At 47.5% G+C, this 13,090-nt stretch overlaps 1 protein-coding gene across 1 annotated transcript in view; it reads left to right on the top strand.

The window, feature by feature from the left end:
* The window catches only part of UBR4 (ubiquitin protein ligase E3 component n-recognin 4), a 94,498-nt gene that overhangs the window by 7,001 nt on the left and 74,407 nt on the right, over positions 1–13,090 (top strand). The window contains exons 7-28 of the mRNA XM_059487321.1: positions 292–433; positions 520–644; positions 1,283–1,407; positions 1,628–1,687; positions 1,816–2,006; positions 2,237–2,336; positions 2,454–2,591; positions 3,071–3,188; positions 3,607–3,794; positions 4,777–4,936; positions 5,058–5,143; positions 6,175–6,344; positions 6,935–7,217; positions 7,810–7,942; positions 8,358–8,437; positions 8,911–9,039; positions 9,489–9,671; positions 9,816–9,938; positions 10,024–10,253; positions 10,875–10,999; positions 12,183–12,280; positions 12,424–12,581. Of these exons, the coding sequence (XP_059343304.1) occupies positions 292–433; positions 520–644; positions 1,283–1,407; positions 1,628–1,687; positions 1,816–2,006; positions 2,237–2,336; positions 2,454–2,591; positions 3,071–3,188; positions 3,607–3,794; positions 4,777–4,936; positions 5,058–5,143; positions 6,175–6,344; positions 6,935–7,217; positions 7,810–7,942; positions 8,358–8,437; positions 8,911–9,039; positions 9,489–9,671; positions 9,816–9,938; positions 10,024–10,253; positions 10,875–10,999; positions 12,183–12,280; positions 12,424–12,581 (3,145 nt within the window). The remainder of the gene's footprint in view (positions 1–291; positions 434–519; positions 645–1,282; positions 1,408–1,627; positions 1,688–1,815; positions 2,007–2,236; positions 2,337–2,453; positions 2,592–3,070; positions 3,189–3,606; positions 3,795–4,776; positions 4,937–5,057; positions 5,144–6,174; positions 6,345–6,934; positions 7,218–7,809; positions 7,943–8,357; positions 8,438–8,910; positions 9,040–9,488; positions 9,672–9,815; positions 9,939–10,023; positions 10,254–10,874; positions 11,000–12,182; positions 12,281–12,423; positions 12,582–13,090) is intronic.

Below are 13,090 nucleotides of genomic sequence, written 5' to 3'. Positions count from 1 at the left end.
AAGGGTAAATTAGGTGCACAGTATGAAATACCTTATGGGATGGATTGAGTAGATGTGGATTAGAATCACAGGATTTTTAGAGACCTTTGGGATCGTCAAGTCCGTGGACACAGAGCTTGGTGACCCCCGTTTAGAAGTGTGGGCTGCAAACTTCAGCAGCTGCTGTTGCAAAGCACTCTGTCCTATTCCCTCACCTCCCATGGCATTTTCTCACCCCCAAGAACAATTAAGTCAATGTCTGAGGGCCCTTAGGGCTGGCTGAAGCAGTGACACAGCCCCTGTGCTTGGCAGGTGGCTCTGAGAAGCTGCTGCGCGTGTGCCTGAACCTGCCCTACTTCCTGCGCTACATCAACCGCTTCCAGGACGCCGTGTCCGCCAACTCCTTCTTCATCATGCCAGCCACCGTGGCTGATGCCACGGCCGTGCGCAACGGGTCAGTGCCACCCTGCCCGGGCTGTCCCCTGGCGCCAGGGGAGCTCACTGTGTCTGCCCAGGGCTCACCCTGTGTCCTGCCCGCAGGTTCCACTCGCTGGTGATCGATGTCACCATGGCTCTGGATACGCTGTCCCTGCCCGTGCTGGAGCCCCTGACGCCCACACGCCTTCAGGATGTGACTGTTCTTGCTCTTAGCTGTCTCTATGCAGGTGAGTGGATCTCCAGAAGTTTTTTGGAGCTTTTTTTGCATGTTCAAGGCTCACCCCACAAGCAGCCTTTATTTCTCATGAATTTGAAGCTCTGCAGCACAGTGTGGTGATCGGGTTAATACTGAAACTGTTACTGATGTGTTCTGCCCCTGTTCCTGTCAGTATCTAAGACAGACTGACTCAACATTTTCTTAACAGCCTGTAATTTCTGCTCTTTCTTATTATATTCAGAGCATAATACATTTTTACTTTAGGCTTCATCTTAATTTGTCATAGCCCCAAATCAGCCTTGTTTCCCAAGAGTGGTTTAAGCACACCAGAATCCTGAGTGTTTAATTGGTGTGGGGGAGACTTTAAGGAGCTGTGGCACTCGAGTCTAACAATTGTCTTAAAAATGGTATTGAATTACATGGTGAAACATTACCTCCTTTAACTGCTCCCATGTGTTTCTGTAGGGGAAAAATTCACTGTTTTGAGGGTACTAAAGATTTTTTAATCTTTCACTGTAATACTGAGCATTCCCTGCTCCATCAAGTTGATGGACACGTTCAATACACATGTCTTAATGTGCTAAGTAGGAACATTTTGTGCCAAGACTGGCTCTTCCTAAGAATGTCCCTGCACTTGTTTTCCCTGAGGTGTGAGTGTGGCCACCTGCATGGCCATCCTGCACGTGGGCAGCACCCAGCAGGTACGAACCGGGTCAACGAGCTCCAAAGAAGAAGATTATGAAAATGATGCTGCTACTATTGTACAGAAATGTGTAAGTGAACCACAGAGTGTTCATTGTTTTCCTCCTCAGCAAGTGAAGAACACAGACTTTGTGTTTATTTGCATTGCAATACACAGCTATGATTTTGGGACATAGCCATCGCTGGTAAAGGAGTTTAAGGGATAGAGGGTAAAATACAATTGCATTTGGAGTTTTTATTTTTATTGCTGTCTGGTGGGGTGCCTTACTACGGTTTTGGCTTTATTTGCAGCTTGAAATCTATGAAATGATTGGACAAGCCATCAGCAATTCACGCCGTGCAGGGGGGGAGGTAAGATTTCCATCTCAGTACCTTTTTCACCCTTTTTGTGCTGATGTCCTTTGGCCTTTGGATTGACGGTGTTTTGTCTTTTTGGTGCTTTTTTTCTCCCTGCTTCCCCACAACTTTGGGCATGATAGCATTATCAGAACTTCCAGCTGCTCGGGGCTTGGTGTTTGCTGAACAGCCTCTTCCTCATCTTGAACCTCAGCCCCACGGCCTTGGCTGATAAGGGGAAGGAGAAGGATCCCTTGGCTGCTCTTCGTGTCAGAGACATCATTGCTCGCACTAAGGAGGGCGTGGGGTCTCCCAAGCTGGGACCTGGCAAAGGGTAAGTGACACCCCTGCAGGGAGCACTGGCCAGAGGTCTGACCAGCCCCAGCAAGCAGCTACTGCAGAGTCTTGTTGGTCTTGTGAAGTTTTATCTCTATTTGCAGTTCAAGTCCTGAGTCTTGGAAAGAAGTTGTTGTCTCGAGTTTAGCAAATCAGTAATTTTATTGATTATTTATTAATTTATAATTTTCCCCCTGAAATGACATTCTGTCCTTTCTGTTTCTGCAGGCATCAAGGGTTTGGAGTGCTGTCAGTGGTGCTGGCAAATCATGCCATCAAATTGCTGTCATCTCTTTTCCAAGATCTGCAGGTGGAGGCGTTGCACAAGGTATGCAGGTAGCACAGGCATTGTCCTGAGGCATTCTGCCTTCTCCACAGATGCACACTTGGAACTCTCCTACCAATTTATTTTTCTTTCAATTCAATTTGAAATTCTGTCCTCCAGGGCTGGGAGAGTGATGGCCCTCCAGCAGTGCTGGACATCATGGCTCAGAGCACGTCCATCCAGAGGATCCAGCGGCTCATAGACTCTGTGCCACTCACTAATCTGCTGCTGACTCTGCTCTCCACTTCCTACAGAAAGGTAGGAACTGGCACACAGCTAGAGAACTTCTGGAGCTGAGCCACTCCAGATGGTCAGCACTTAACAAATGGGCTGTGCTGAGAAGGTACAATTCTTCTTTCAAAAGTCATCAGCCAGGGCCTTTCTCTTTCCTCTTTTCAGAGATGTAAATTTGGCAAACTTGTGCTAATGAAAATGCACTTTTTTGTATGTTCAGTGGTACTGGTGATTTTAGTGGGAAGGTGAAAAGGCTGCATTGGTAACAGATCATTTTGTATTAGAGCTGTTATTTCAAGTGTTGCTTATGAGCTTTGGTGTAGATTGTTTCTTTTCAACCATCCTGTGTATTTTTTAGTACAACTTAAACCTTGAAAAACTGTTAATAAATTAGTTGAGACAAATTTGCTAGAAGACAATTAAAAGGCATGAGGAAGTTACTCTTATTTTCAAATTACTCTATTTTATAATCCCAGACTTTTCCTGGTTGTGCTGTTCTTTAGGCCTGTGTCCTGCAGCGCCAGAGGAAGGGCTCCATGAGCAGCGATGCCAGTGCCTCCACTGACTCCAACACTTACTATGAGGATGATTTCAGCAGCACTGAGGAGGACAGCAGCCAAGGTAGGAGAGTTTGCAGCAGCTCAGGGTTTTACACCGCTTTTTACATTTAATGGAAACCTGGCTACTGTGCTGTTGCCTTCTCAGACTATGGCTTGTAACACTGAGAATACAGAGCAGTTTGTAAGGTCTGTGTGGCAGGAGTACTGCTGACTGCACTCTTCTGTGTAAACTGAAGCCTGAGTGGCTGGGATTTGACAGTATTTGCTTAAGAGGAGAGTGGAAATAATTTCATTGTGTAAATTCCTGCTGGACCTCTGTGAAAGGGCTTTGCCTTGTGATTTGGACAGAAGAAAAGAAGCTAGCAGACACCTTTAGGCTGCTCAGTGAAATTCTGTTTTAGGCCTTTCTCAGGCTGGGTAATTTTGTGAGGTGTTTGCTTTTAACAGTATGGGTTTGTTGTTCCTGCCCTGTGTGCTAGATGACGACAGTGAGCCAATCCTGGGGCAGTGGTTTGAAGAGACAATCTCTCCCAGCAAGGAGAAAGTGGCACCACCACCACCCCCTCCACCCCCTCCTTTGGAGAGCTCGCCGAGGGTGAAGAGCCCCAACAAGCAGAGTGCTGGGGAGAACGGGAACATCCTGGCCAGCCGCAAGGACCCCGAGCTGGTACGGCCACAGCCTGCCCTGGGGGCTGGGGGGGCACTGCTGGGCTGGGGCACCCTGCTCCTGCCAGGGACTGCCCCTGGCACCTGCTCCTGCCAGGGACTGACTGCCCCTGGCACCTGCTCCTGCCAGGGACTGCCCCTGGCACCTGCTCCTGCCAGGGACTGACTGCCCCTGGCACCCTGCTCCTGCCAGGAACTGCTGGGCTGGGGCACCCTGCTCCTGCCAGGGACTGACTGCCCCTGGCACCCTGCTCCTGCCAGGGACTGACTCCCCTGGCACCCTGCTCCTGCCAGGGACTGCTGGGCTGGGGCACCCTGCTCCTGCCAGGGACTGACTGCCCCTGGCACCCTGCTCCTGCCAGGGACTGCCCCTGGCACCCTGCTCCTGCCAGGGACTGCTGGGCTGGGGCACCCTGCTCCTGCCAGGGACTGCTGGGCTGGAAGCAGCAGAGACTTCTGATGCTCTGCACAGGGAAATCGGGGAGCATTGTGGCTGTGGAGAAGGATCCCTCTCCCCTCTCCCCTCTCCCCTCTCCCCTCTCCCCTCTCCCCTCTCCCCTCTCCCCTCTCCCCTCTCCCTCTCCCTCCCCCTCTCCTCTGCAGTGTCTCAGGAGTTTTGCTGCCAGGGAAGCAGAGGCTGGAGATTTTCTGTTTGGGTTACAGAGGGAGAGGGAAAATGGGGGCAGAGCTGCAAGTGAGTGACTTGCTGATAGAATGCTTTTAGCTCCAGCTCCATTGGGTAAAGACAAAAATAAGAACTGCAGTGGAGAAGTTGGAGGCCTCCAACCTTCTCAGAGAGTTCTGGAATCAGTCCTGGTGCAGACCACAGTGCGGGGAGCTGGATTGCCATGAGTGCACCTTTCCTCCACTGCAGGGGGGTGAGGTTTAAGTGACTTGATTTATTTTGCTGGTGGTTTAGTTTATGTTTAATGTTGTCCCTCTGCTTTTGTTGTTTCTATAGTGTGTTTCTCTTTTCTTTTCAGTTTTTGAGCCTAGCTTCAAACATTTTGAACTTTATCACTTCTTCTATGCTGAACTCCAGGAATAACTTCATTCGCAACTACCTGAGCGTGTCCCTGTCGGAGCAGCACATGGCCACGCTGGCCAGCATCATCAAGGAGGTGGACAAGGATGGCCTGAAGGGTGAGTGAGCACACCTAGCTCTGGTATAGCCCAGAGGTGTCTCTCTTTTTTTTAGTTTCATGTCAAAGTTTTAGATACTGGAGAGCAAAGGTGGTAAGGGCTCTCAATCCCTGTCTTACAGGCACGTCAGATGAGGAGTTTGCTGCTGCTCTGTATCACTTCAACCATTCCTTAGTGACCTCAGATCTTCAGTCCCCTGCCCTGCAGGTGAGCTGGGATTGAATGCATAAGTAAAATGAAGAAATGTTGGTGTCTGTTTATGCCTCTATATGGGTTCTCCACACCTTGAGTAGTGTGTTGGTTGTTCCATTTGGCCTTGAGTATATTCTGCAAAACCAGCTTGGAATATCTTGAGTCCCATGATTTGAATGACCTTTGCAGTCATCCAGCACAAAGCATCCTGCACAGTGTAAACTTAACATTTAGAATTCAGACTAATCCACTGGACTTTGAAGGTGATGAAAGCTGAGGAGGAAAAGAGTTTGTATATTTTGTCTTGGAGAGTTGCCTCTATCCATGAGTTTATCAAGAGACATTCCTACAGATTTGCTCTGATGTCAGGACTCATGCCAAAAGGCCTTGGAATTTCTCAGGAGAGAATCAACTTAATCCTTTTGCTTTCATGTCCTAACTTTGTAGCCTCTAGGTTTCTTTGCTGGGTCATGGGCTGACCTGAGTTAACCCTGTCATGGAGGTTATGAATCTGCTTCACCATCACTGAATTCAACCCATATACTTTGTGGGCTGTTTTCTACTATATTAGAAACCACTCTGTTGTTTGTTAATTTTTAAAAGCAGTTGGACTTTTCATTACATTTATTTACTTTTTTTTTTTTTTACATTTTTATTACTTTTTTTTTTTACTTTTTATTACATTTGAAAATAAGAAAATATTGCTGTGATCAGCCAAAGGGCTCTTCTTGCATATTCACAGGTTCTGAACAGAGTAGCATAGTCTCTCCTGCTCTGATATTGCAGTGAATGAGAAAAACTCATTAATGCCATTTTTTCTGCCTTGGTGTTGAGACTTTGTTGTGTTTAGGTGGTGAAGTGACAGGGTGTCACTTTGGGTGTCTCTCAGCAGCTCTGCCCTGTGTCTGAGACAGGAGAGGCATTGCTGTGTGAGCAGAGTCGAGAGCCCTGCTAGTTACTGTCAACTGTATGCTCAGATCATACTTGTAATTAATTAAAGCATCAGACAGGACTTGCCCCTTTCCAACAAGCCTGTTTTGTTCCAGAACACCCTTCTCCAGCAGCTGGGAGTTGCCCCTTTTTCTGAAGGTCCATGGCCTCTCTACATCCACCCTCAAAGTCTGTCTGTGCTGTCCCGACTGCTCCTGATCTGGCAGCATAAAGCCACTGCCCAGGGAGATCCCGATGTTCCAGAGTGCCTTAAAGTCTGGGAAAGGTGAGATCATTTCATGTTAAGCTGGAAATCACTCATCTCTTACCTCTCATTTCCTGTCAAGTGAGAATTCTCTGGCCCCAGCATTCCGAGTGAGTGTGTTCACTGATCTGGGATCCCTGGGGGGAGCAGAGGGTCAGTGCTGTGCTGGGAATCCTTCACCCAGAGCCCTGGAAATGATTCCTGCACTCGGGAGTTTGGTGGGAGGAGGCTGAATTGCAGCAAGGCTGGCTGTAAAAAGGGAAGGAGGATCTCTTATTTTTCAGCAGGTTTCTGATAGGTCCTGGTAGGATGGTGCTGAGATTGTTCCCCTCTGCCATTACCTGACTTTCACTGATAGGGTTTAGTTGGTTTAAAGCTCTGATGAACAGGTTTGAATCACCCCTTCTCCATTTGAATGATTGTTCCTGTTTTCCACTAAATATATTTGCCACTGATTTAATTGAGGTTTTACTGCTCACACAGTCTCATTCCAATACATAATTTGTGAAATTGCCAGTATTAGAACAATAAGCAGAAAAATAAAATTATTTCTGATTAAAGAGATTTTAAAGAGGAAAATAAACTTGGCAAACTTCCTCTCCTGCTGCCAGGTTTGTGGGCACCCTGAAGCAAAACGCCTTGCAGGGGACTCTCCCCAGTGACACAGAGGATCTGAATGTGGAGCATCTCCAGCTGCTGCTGCTCATTTTCCACAATTTCTCCGAGAGGGGCCGCAGATCCATCATGATGCTCTGTATCCAGACCATTGTGGAGCTGACAGCAAACATGGAGATCCAGCAGTGCTCTGTGCCCCTCATCGTGGCACGGCTGCTGCTGGTGTTTGACTACCTGCTGCACCAGTACTCCAAGGCCCCCGTGTACCTGTTTGAGCAGGTAAGGCTTTGACAGCTGGATATTGAACTGGTCACCCAGCAGGAATCTGTGATGGGCACTCATTTGGTGTGTTCCCTCCATTACCCTTGTGGGTAAATCAGTTTTGATGTTGTTACCAACCCTTGGAGTTCCAAGGAATGATTAATTAAGTTCCTAGCAGCAGGTTCAGTTGAAGTGTAAATTCCTGGTGTGACTGGTGTCTTAATACATCCTAGCAAGGACAGGATGATTGTTCCACCATATCTTTAAAATCTCGAGTATTTGGCTGTTTATTTCATGAATACCTTTTGTACTTTCTGTGATTTAATGTTTGACCATTGAGGTTTTTGGGACTGTCCTCATTAATGGGACAATATGGTGCTTTGTGCCTGGCTTTTCCAACTGTAGGAAGCTTGGCCATGGATTTAAACTGCTCAGTCCAGAATAAAAACCATCAGGGAGGGTCCAGGCCTTCCCCCAGGAGAGTGGAATATTGTGTTTTGAGTAGGACAGTTTCTGTTTTGTGTTTCTTTCCCTGTGGGGTGGTATTTCCCCCCACTCCTCAGTGACAAGGATGCCATGGGTTGGTTTTGTTTGTTTTTTTTAAATTCAGGTACAATATAATTTGCTGACTCCACCCATTGGCTGGGTGAGTGGATCCCAGGACAGCAGCAGACGAACATCTGTCCCACTTTATCATGGCTTTAAAGAAGTGGAAGAAAACTGGACCAAACACTGTTCATCAGGTAAGAAAGAAAATGTAAGGAATTTTTTATTGCAAGATTTGCTTTTATAAATAAATGAGAGCCTTTTCTGTGCTTTGGTTTGAGCATCTTTTCCTGCTTTTAATGGCCATAGTTACAATAAAAATACATGTCATAATGCAAGAATTGTTTTATTAAACAAAATTCAAAGTTGTTCTCTCCTAGGAGTATGCAACAAGTAATTAAAAATAAGTCTGTGTTTATTTTGCCAGGATTGTAGGAGTAGGAAAGCTTTGGCTGCCTATCCCACAGCTTAGAGCACCTATAATGGGTCAGGGAGCTGGCTTGGGATCTGCTAGGGGTCATACAATGGTTGTGGGGATGGAGGAGAGGGTATAACACAGTGTGGCCTGTTTAAACTGCCACTTGAAGGTTATTTTTTGTTCTCACATTGCAGACTCTGCTCCACAGCCCAGGTTCTACTGCATCCTGTCTCCAGAAGCTTCTGAGGATGATCTGAACCGTCTGGATAGCACGGTATGGTGCTGCTGGTAGAGACTTTCTGCTGGGCCGTGGGGGTTTGCCAAGTGCCAGGGAGAACAGACAAGAAGGGAAGACTTGGTTAAAAAGAGGGACCAGGAATCTTTCACTGAATGGGTAAAAGAAGAGCGGCCACATAAGACAACATGGGATTCCTTCTTACCCCTAGTTGGATATCAGAGCAGTCACCGTGCAAAATCTGTGAAGATCTGCTGTAGTACTTGCAGGAATGTTTGGGATTCAGACAAAGACACATTAGAGTTTTCTCATCACTTTGCTCCAGCTTCTCCCTGGGTTCTGTTACCGTCAGGGTTATGGGCTCTCCTGCCTGCTCCTTATCCCCAGTCCATTGATCCTCAGTCCCAACAGAACCTCTCTCTGAAGTTCATTTTGCAAGGTTTTGGGCTGTGGGTGTTCTGAATGCTTAAAGAGCTGTGCAAAGCAGGGTCCTGGTTTCTCATCTCCTGCAGGTGTGTGAGGTCCTTTTCTCCAGGGCTACGAAGTACGACGAGCTCTACGCAGCCCTCACCTCATTACTGGCTGCTGGCTCCCAGTTTGATACACTCAGGAGGAGGGAGAACAAAAATGTCACTGCACTGGTAAGACTGTCTCGCTGCCTGTGTTGAGGAATAACAGGTTTTCAAACTTAGTATTTTCAAGCAAAGTATTTAACCAAAGTATTTTGGACTGTGCTTGGAGTAACGGGGAACTTAAAAATCTCATAGCTGACCATAGTGTTTGTGGTGCCTGCACATCTCTTGAGCTTTTAATTCATAATGTGCTTCAGACTTGCTGTAAGTCCATGGTAATTCCAGGAGATGTGGCTAGAACACTATTAAACAGGAGAAAATTGTATCATTTTTCTTTTTTCTTTTCTCACTCCTGTGTTGCATATTTTATTGTTTAATATGACAGAAACTCAGTCCAGAATGTGTTCATGTGATTTGGCACGTGCAGGAGTGTGGAGCCCCTGAGGAGATATTTCAGTAGCTGTAATGATGGAGACTGGAATCTTCTGTACTAATTTTTCCACCTGTTCTCTGTTTAGGAAGCCTGTGCCCTTCAGTACTACTTCCTGATCCTGTGGCGCATCCTGGGGATTTTGCCTCCCTCCAGAAGCTACATGCACCATTTGGCCATGAACACCCCTGAGATGAGTGACTGTGACCTCCTGCACACCCTGCGCTGGTCCTCCCGCCTGCAGATCCCCTCCTATGTCGTGTGGATCAAGGTACAGCCTCAGCTCCATGGGGTGGTGACAGTGACAGTGACAGTCCCTCCGTGCTGACTGCACGTGGGATTTGTTTTGGGGGAACTTGTTCCTAATTGCAGAGCACTGTTCAGGTGTGATGCATCTGGGTTTTGGCATTTGTAGGATCACCTTATCAAGCAGGGCATGAAGGCTGAGCATGCTACTCCTCTCATTGAGCTGACCTCCAGCAAGTGCATCTCAGTGAAGTACGATGTGGAAATAGCAGAGGAGTACTTTGCTCGACAGGTGAGGTGTGGGAGTGCAGCTGGACCTGCAAACTTCTGTTTCTGTGGGATGATTGCACTTACTGCTCCATCTTCTGTGTTTGCAGATCTCTTCTTTCTGTGCTGTTGACTGCACAACCATTCTCCAGCTGCACGAAGTCCCCAGTTTACAATCCATTTACACCCTTGATGCTGCCATCTCCAAGATCCAGGTTTCTCTAGATGAGCACTTTTCCAAGTCAGCTGCAGAAACTGATCCCCAGAAGTCCTCAGAGATAACCAAGAACCTCCTCCCTGCTACACTACAGCTCATTGACACTTATGCTACTTTTACCAGGTACAGTCCTTGGAATTTCCAGCAGGAATACAATTTCTTGCTGTGCTTTGTGTGCATTTTGTGTGTTGTTTTCTTAGAAGTGCCTGGGCGTTTTATAGTCTGAAGTAATTACTTTGTGTCCTCTAAAGGATCCATTGCTTTAAAAGAAGAATAACAAGTAGCTTCTCAAGCCATGCATGGGACTTTGTTGTTTCTGAGTAGCCTTCTTGTCTGATCTTCCGAGGCTTCCTTGCAAGTTTGCAAAACCAGCTTTTCCTCCAAAGATAAAACCACCCTCTAGGATAGTGCTACTTAGGGTTATTTCTCTGGCATAGTACTGAGGGCTGTCAGACCATCAAGAAAGAGAAGAGTGGTTAATTCTTACATTAAAAAAATATAAATTCTTCCAAACTCTCGTTAGAACCTGTGTAGAAGAAAGCAAAAGTAAATCAGCTTTTTCTTTTTGGGCACTTCTCCTGCTAAGTAGCTTAAAGGGGATAAAAGCCCAGAAGTCCCTTAGTGGTGTGAGATGAAGTGCGGGGCAGAACTTCAGAAATTTGTGTTTTATCTGTCACTCCAGTGACACCCTCAGCTGTGAGCTGCAGAGCTGAGGTGAATCCCCTCCCTCTCTCCCTCCTGCAGGTCCTACCTGCTGCGGAGCCTCTCGGAGGAGGCGAGCTCGGACAGCAGAGGCTGCGAGGAGAAGCTGCGGGGCTACGCCGCCGTGCTGGCCATCGGCTCCGGCCGCTGCAAGGCCAACACTCTGGGTGAGTATTGGAAAAAAGGCTCTCAATATTACCAGTTGGATTGTGCCTGGGCCGGTCTGACTCTCGCTGCTGGGCCAAAGGCAGCAACTGTGGTGTATCACCCCAGAGATACCTTGGCTTGCTGGTGGTTGCAGCTGGGCACTGAACAAGTCCAGGCTTGTTAGGAACCCCGTTTACCTCAAGAGGAATAGCTTCAGGTGATGGTGAAGAGAAAAAGGAGAGGATTCTGCTGGAGGGTTTAATGTCCAAAGGTTTATTCCATGGTTACAGAGGTCTGAACGTGAGCAACTGCTCCAACAGAATCCCGGCCACATGGTCTGATCACCTTTTTAAGCTCAGGGACAGGGGGAGGGGAGGTACAGGTGAGCCACCCAACCAGGTGAGAGGGGCAGGGTCTCAGGGGAAGATGACACCCAGAAAGGCCAATGACCCCTGGGCCTGAGGGGCATCCTTTGAACTTGACCAACCACACGACGCCTTGCTGGAATGTTCAGCCTGATTGACAGGACTCACTCAGCATGGGGGCAAGGGGGAAGGGAGAGAGGTATAGGCACACCTGGGAAAGTGACCTGGCAGGCCAAAATGGGACATTACAGCACACCACAACAGGTGAGGGCAGGGCACTGCTGGCCTTGGGGTGCATCTTCCCACAATGCTTCCATCGCTCTACAACCACACCCAAACAGACATAGAATTAACCCCAGAACTGCCCCCCGCCCCAAAAACCAAACAAAAATACAAACCATGATGATAAATCATCGACCAACCACCCACCAAATTTTACGTTCTTGTAGCTTATAGAAGGCATGACACTGAAGATGTCAAGATGGCTGCCACACGCACCCAAGGACAAAAGGCTTAGTCCTAACCTAACTGTTAGTTTTTGCTAGGTATATACAAAGCACACTGCAAAGTCTCTTCAGTATCCTACCTGAAACAGTTGGGCAAACCTTGAAAGAATTGTGAGCTCCTCTGGATCAGTGAAATGTTTTTGTAACCATATTGGAGCTGGTGGCATGGAATAACAAGGGGAACTAGGAAATGTTGGCATTAGTATTTGTGCCATGTTTTCTGCAGTTTTAATGAAGCGAATGAAGCTAGGATGCTCTTAAACACTTAGGGATGATTTTTACTTGTAGACTTTTGCATTTATTCAGTGCCTGATTGTTCTGTGTAACTGCAGGTCCAACCCTTGTTCAGAACTTGCCATCAGCTGTGCAGACCCTGTGTGAATCCTGGAACAACATCCACACCAACGAGTTCCCCAACATCGGTTCGTGGGTGAGTCCAGGCTCAGGGCCTGCTGTGGTGTGAGTGCAGCTGCAGGCACTGCTGGGATTGGGGGCAGTGTGTGCCCCTGTCCCAGATCCAGACTCTGATATGTGTTTGTGTGTGTGTTTGTGTGTGTGTGTGTCCCTCCCCAGCGCAACGCCTTTGCCAACGACACCATCCCTGCAGAGAGCTACATCAGCGCCGTGCAGGCTGCTCACCTGGGCACCCTCTGCAGCCAGAGCCTGCCCCTGGCAGCCTCCCTCAAGCACACCCTGCTGTCCCTGGTCAGGCTCACCGGGGATCTCATCATGTAAGTCAGGCCTTGTGTTACACTGTGTGTTCCACACTCTGCTGGGTGCTTTGCTCTGTGTCTGTGCAACACTTACTGACCTGCTGCTGGTTCTGACATAAACCTTCCAGTTCACAGCTCCAAATACCAAATGAGTGACAGACAGTCTTTCTGTCTTCTATGGTATCTCCAAAAGTCCAGCTCCCTGAGGGAAACCATTTTATCAAATATGGACTTGAAGAAAGGGGGATATAAACTGACATGATAGGAATCTAACTAATTCATTTGTGTTTTGTTATCATTCACTTGTGTGAAGTTTTTAATGTTGAAGGAAAAGTGAAATTTTTTTCAGGGACTTAGTCTAAAGTACTCTGAAACCAAAAAGTAGTTGTTGACACTGCAGACAAGCCCCAAAGCCACAATGTATGATAGTGGGACTGTCTAGGCAGATGCTGTAACTGTATATATACAAAAGTAACATGTAGAATTTTCCAAAGAGTGGCTTTTTTTCTGAGGGGGAAAATGGCTGG

Source organism: Ammospiza nelsoni, chromosome 22 (genome assembly GCF_027579445.1).
Source record: "Ammospiza nelsoni isolate bAmmNel1 chromosome 22, bAmmNel1.pri, whole genome shotgun sequence".
Classification (NCBI taxonomy): Eukaryota; Metazoa; Chordata; class Aves; order Passeriformes; family Passerellidae; genus Ammospiza; species Ammospiza nelsoni.
This window is presented reverse-complemented; position numbering and strand designations above follow the sequence as displayed.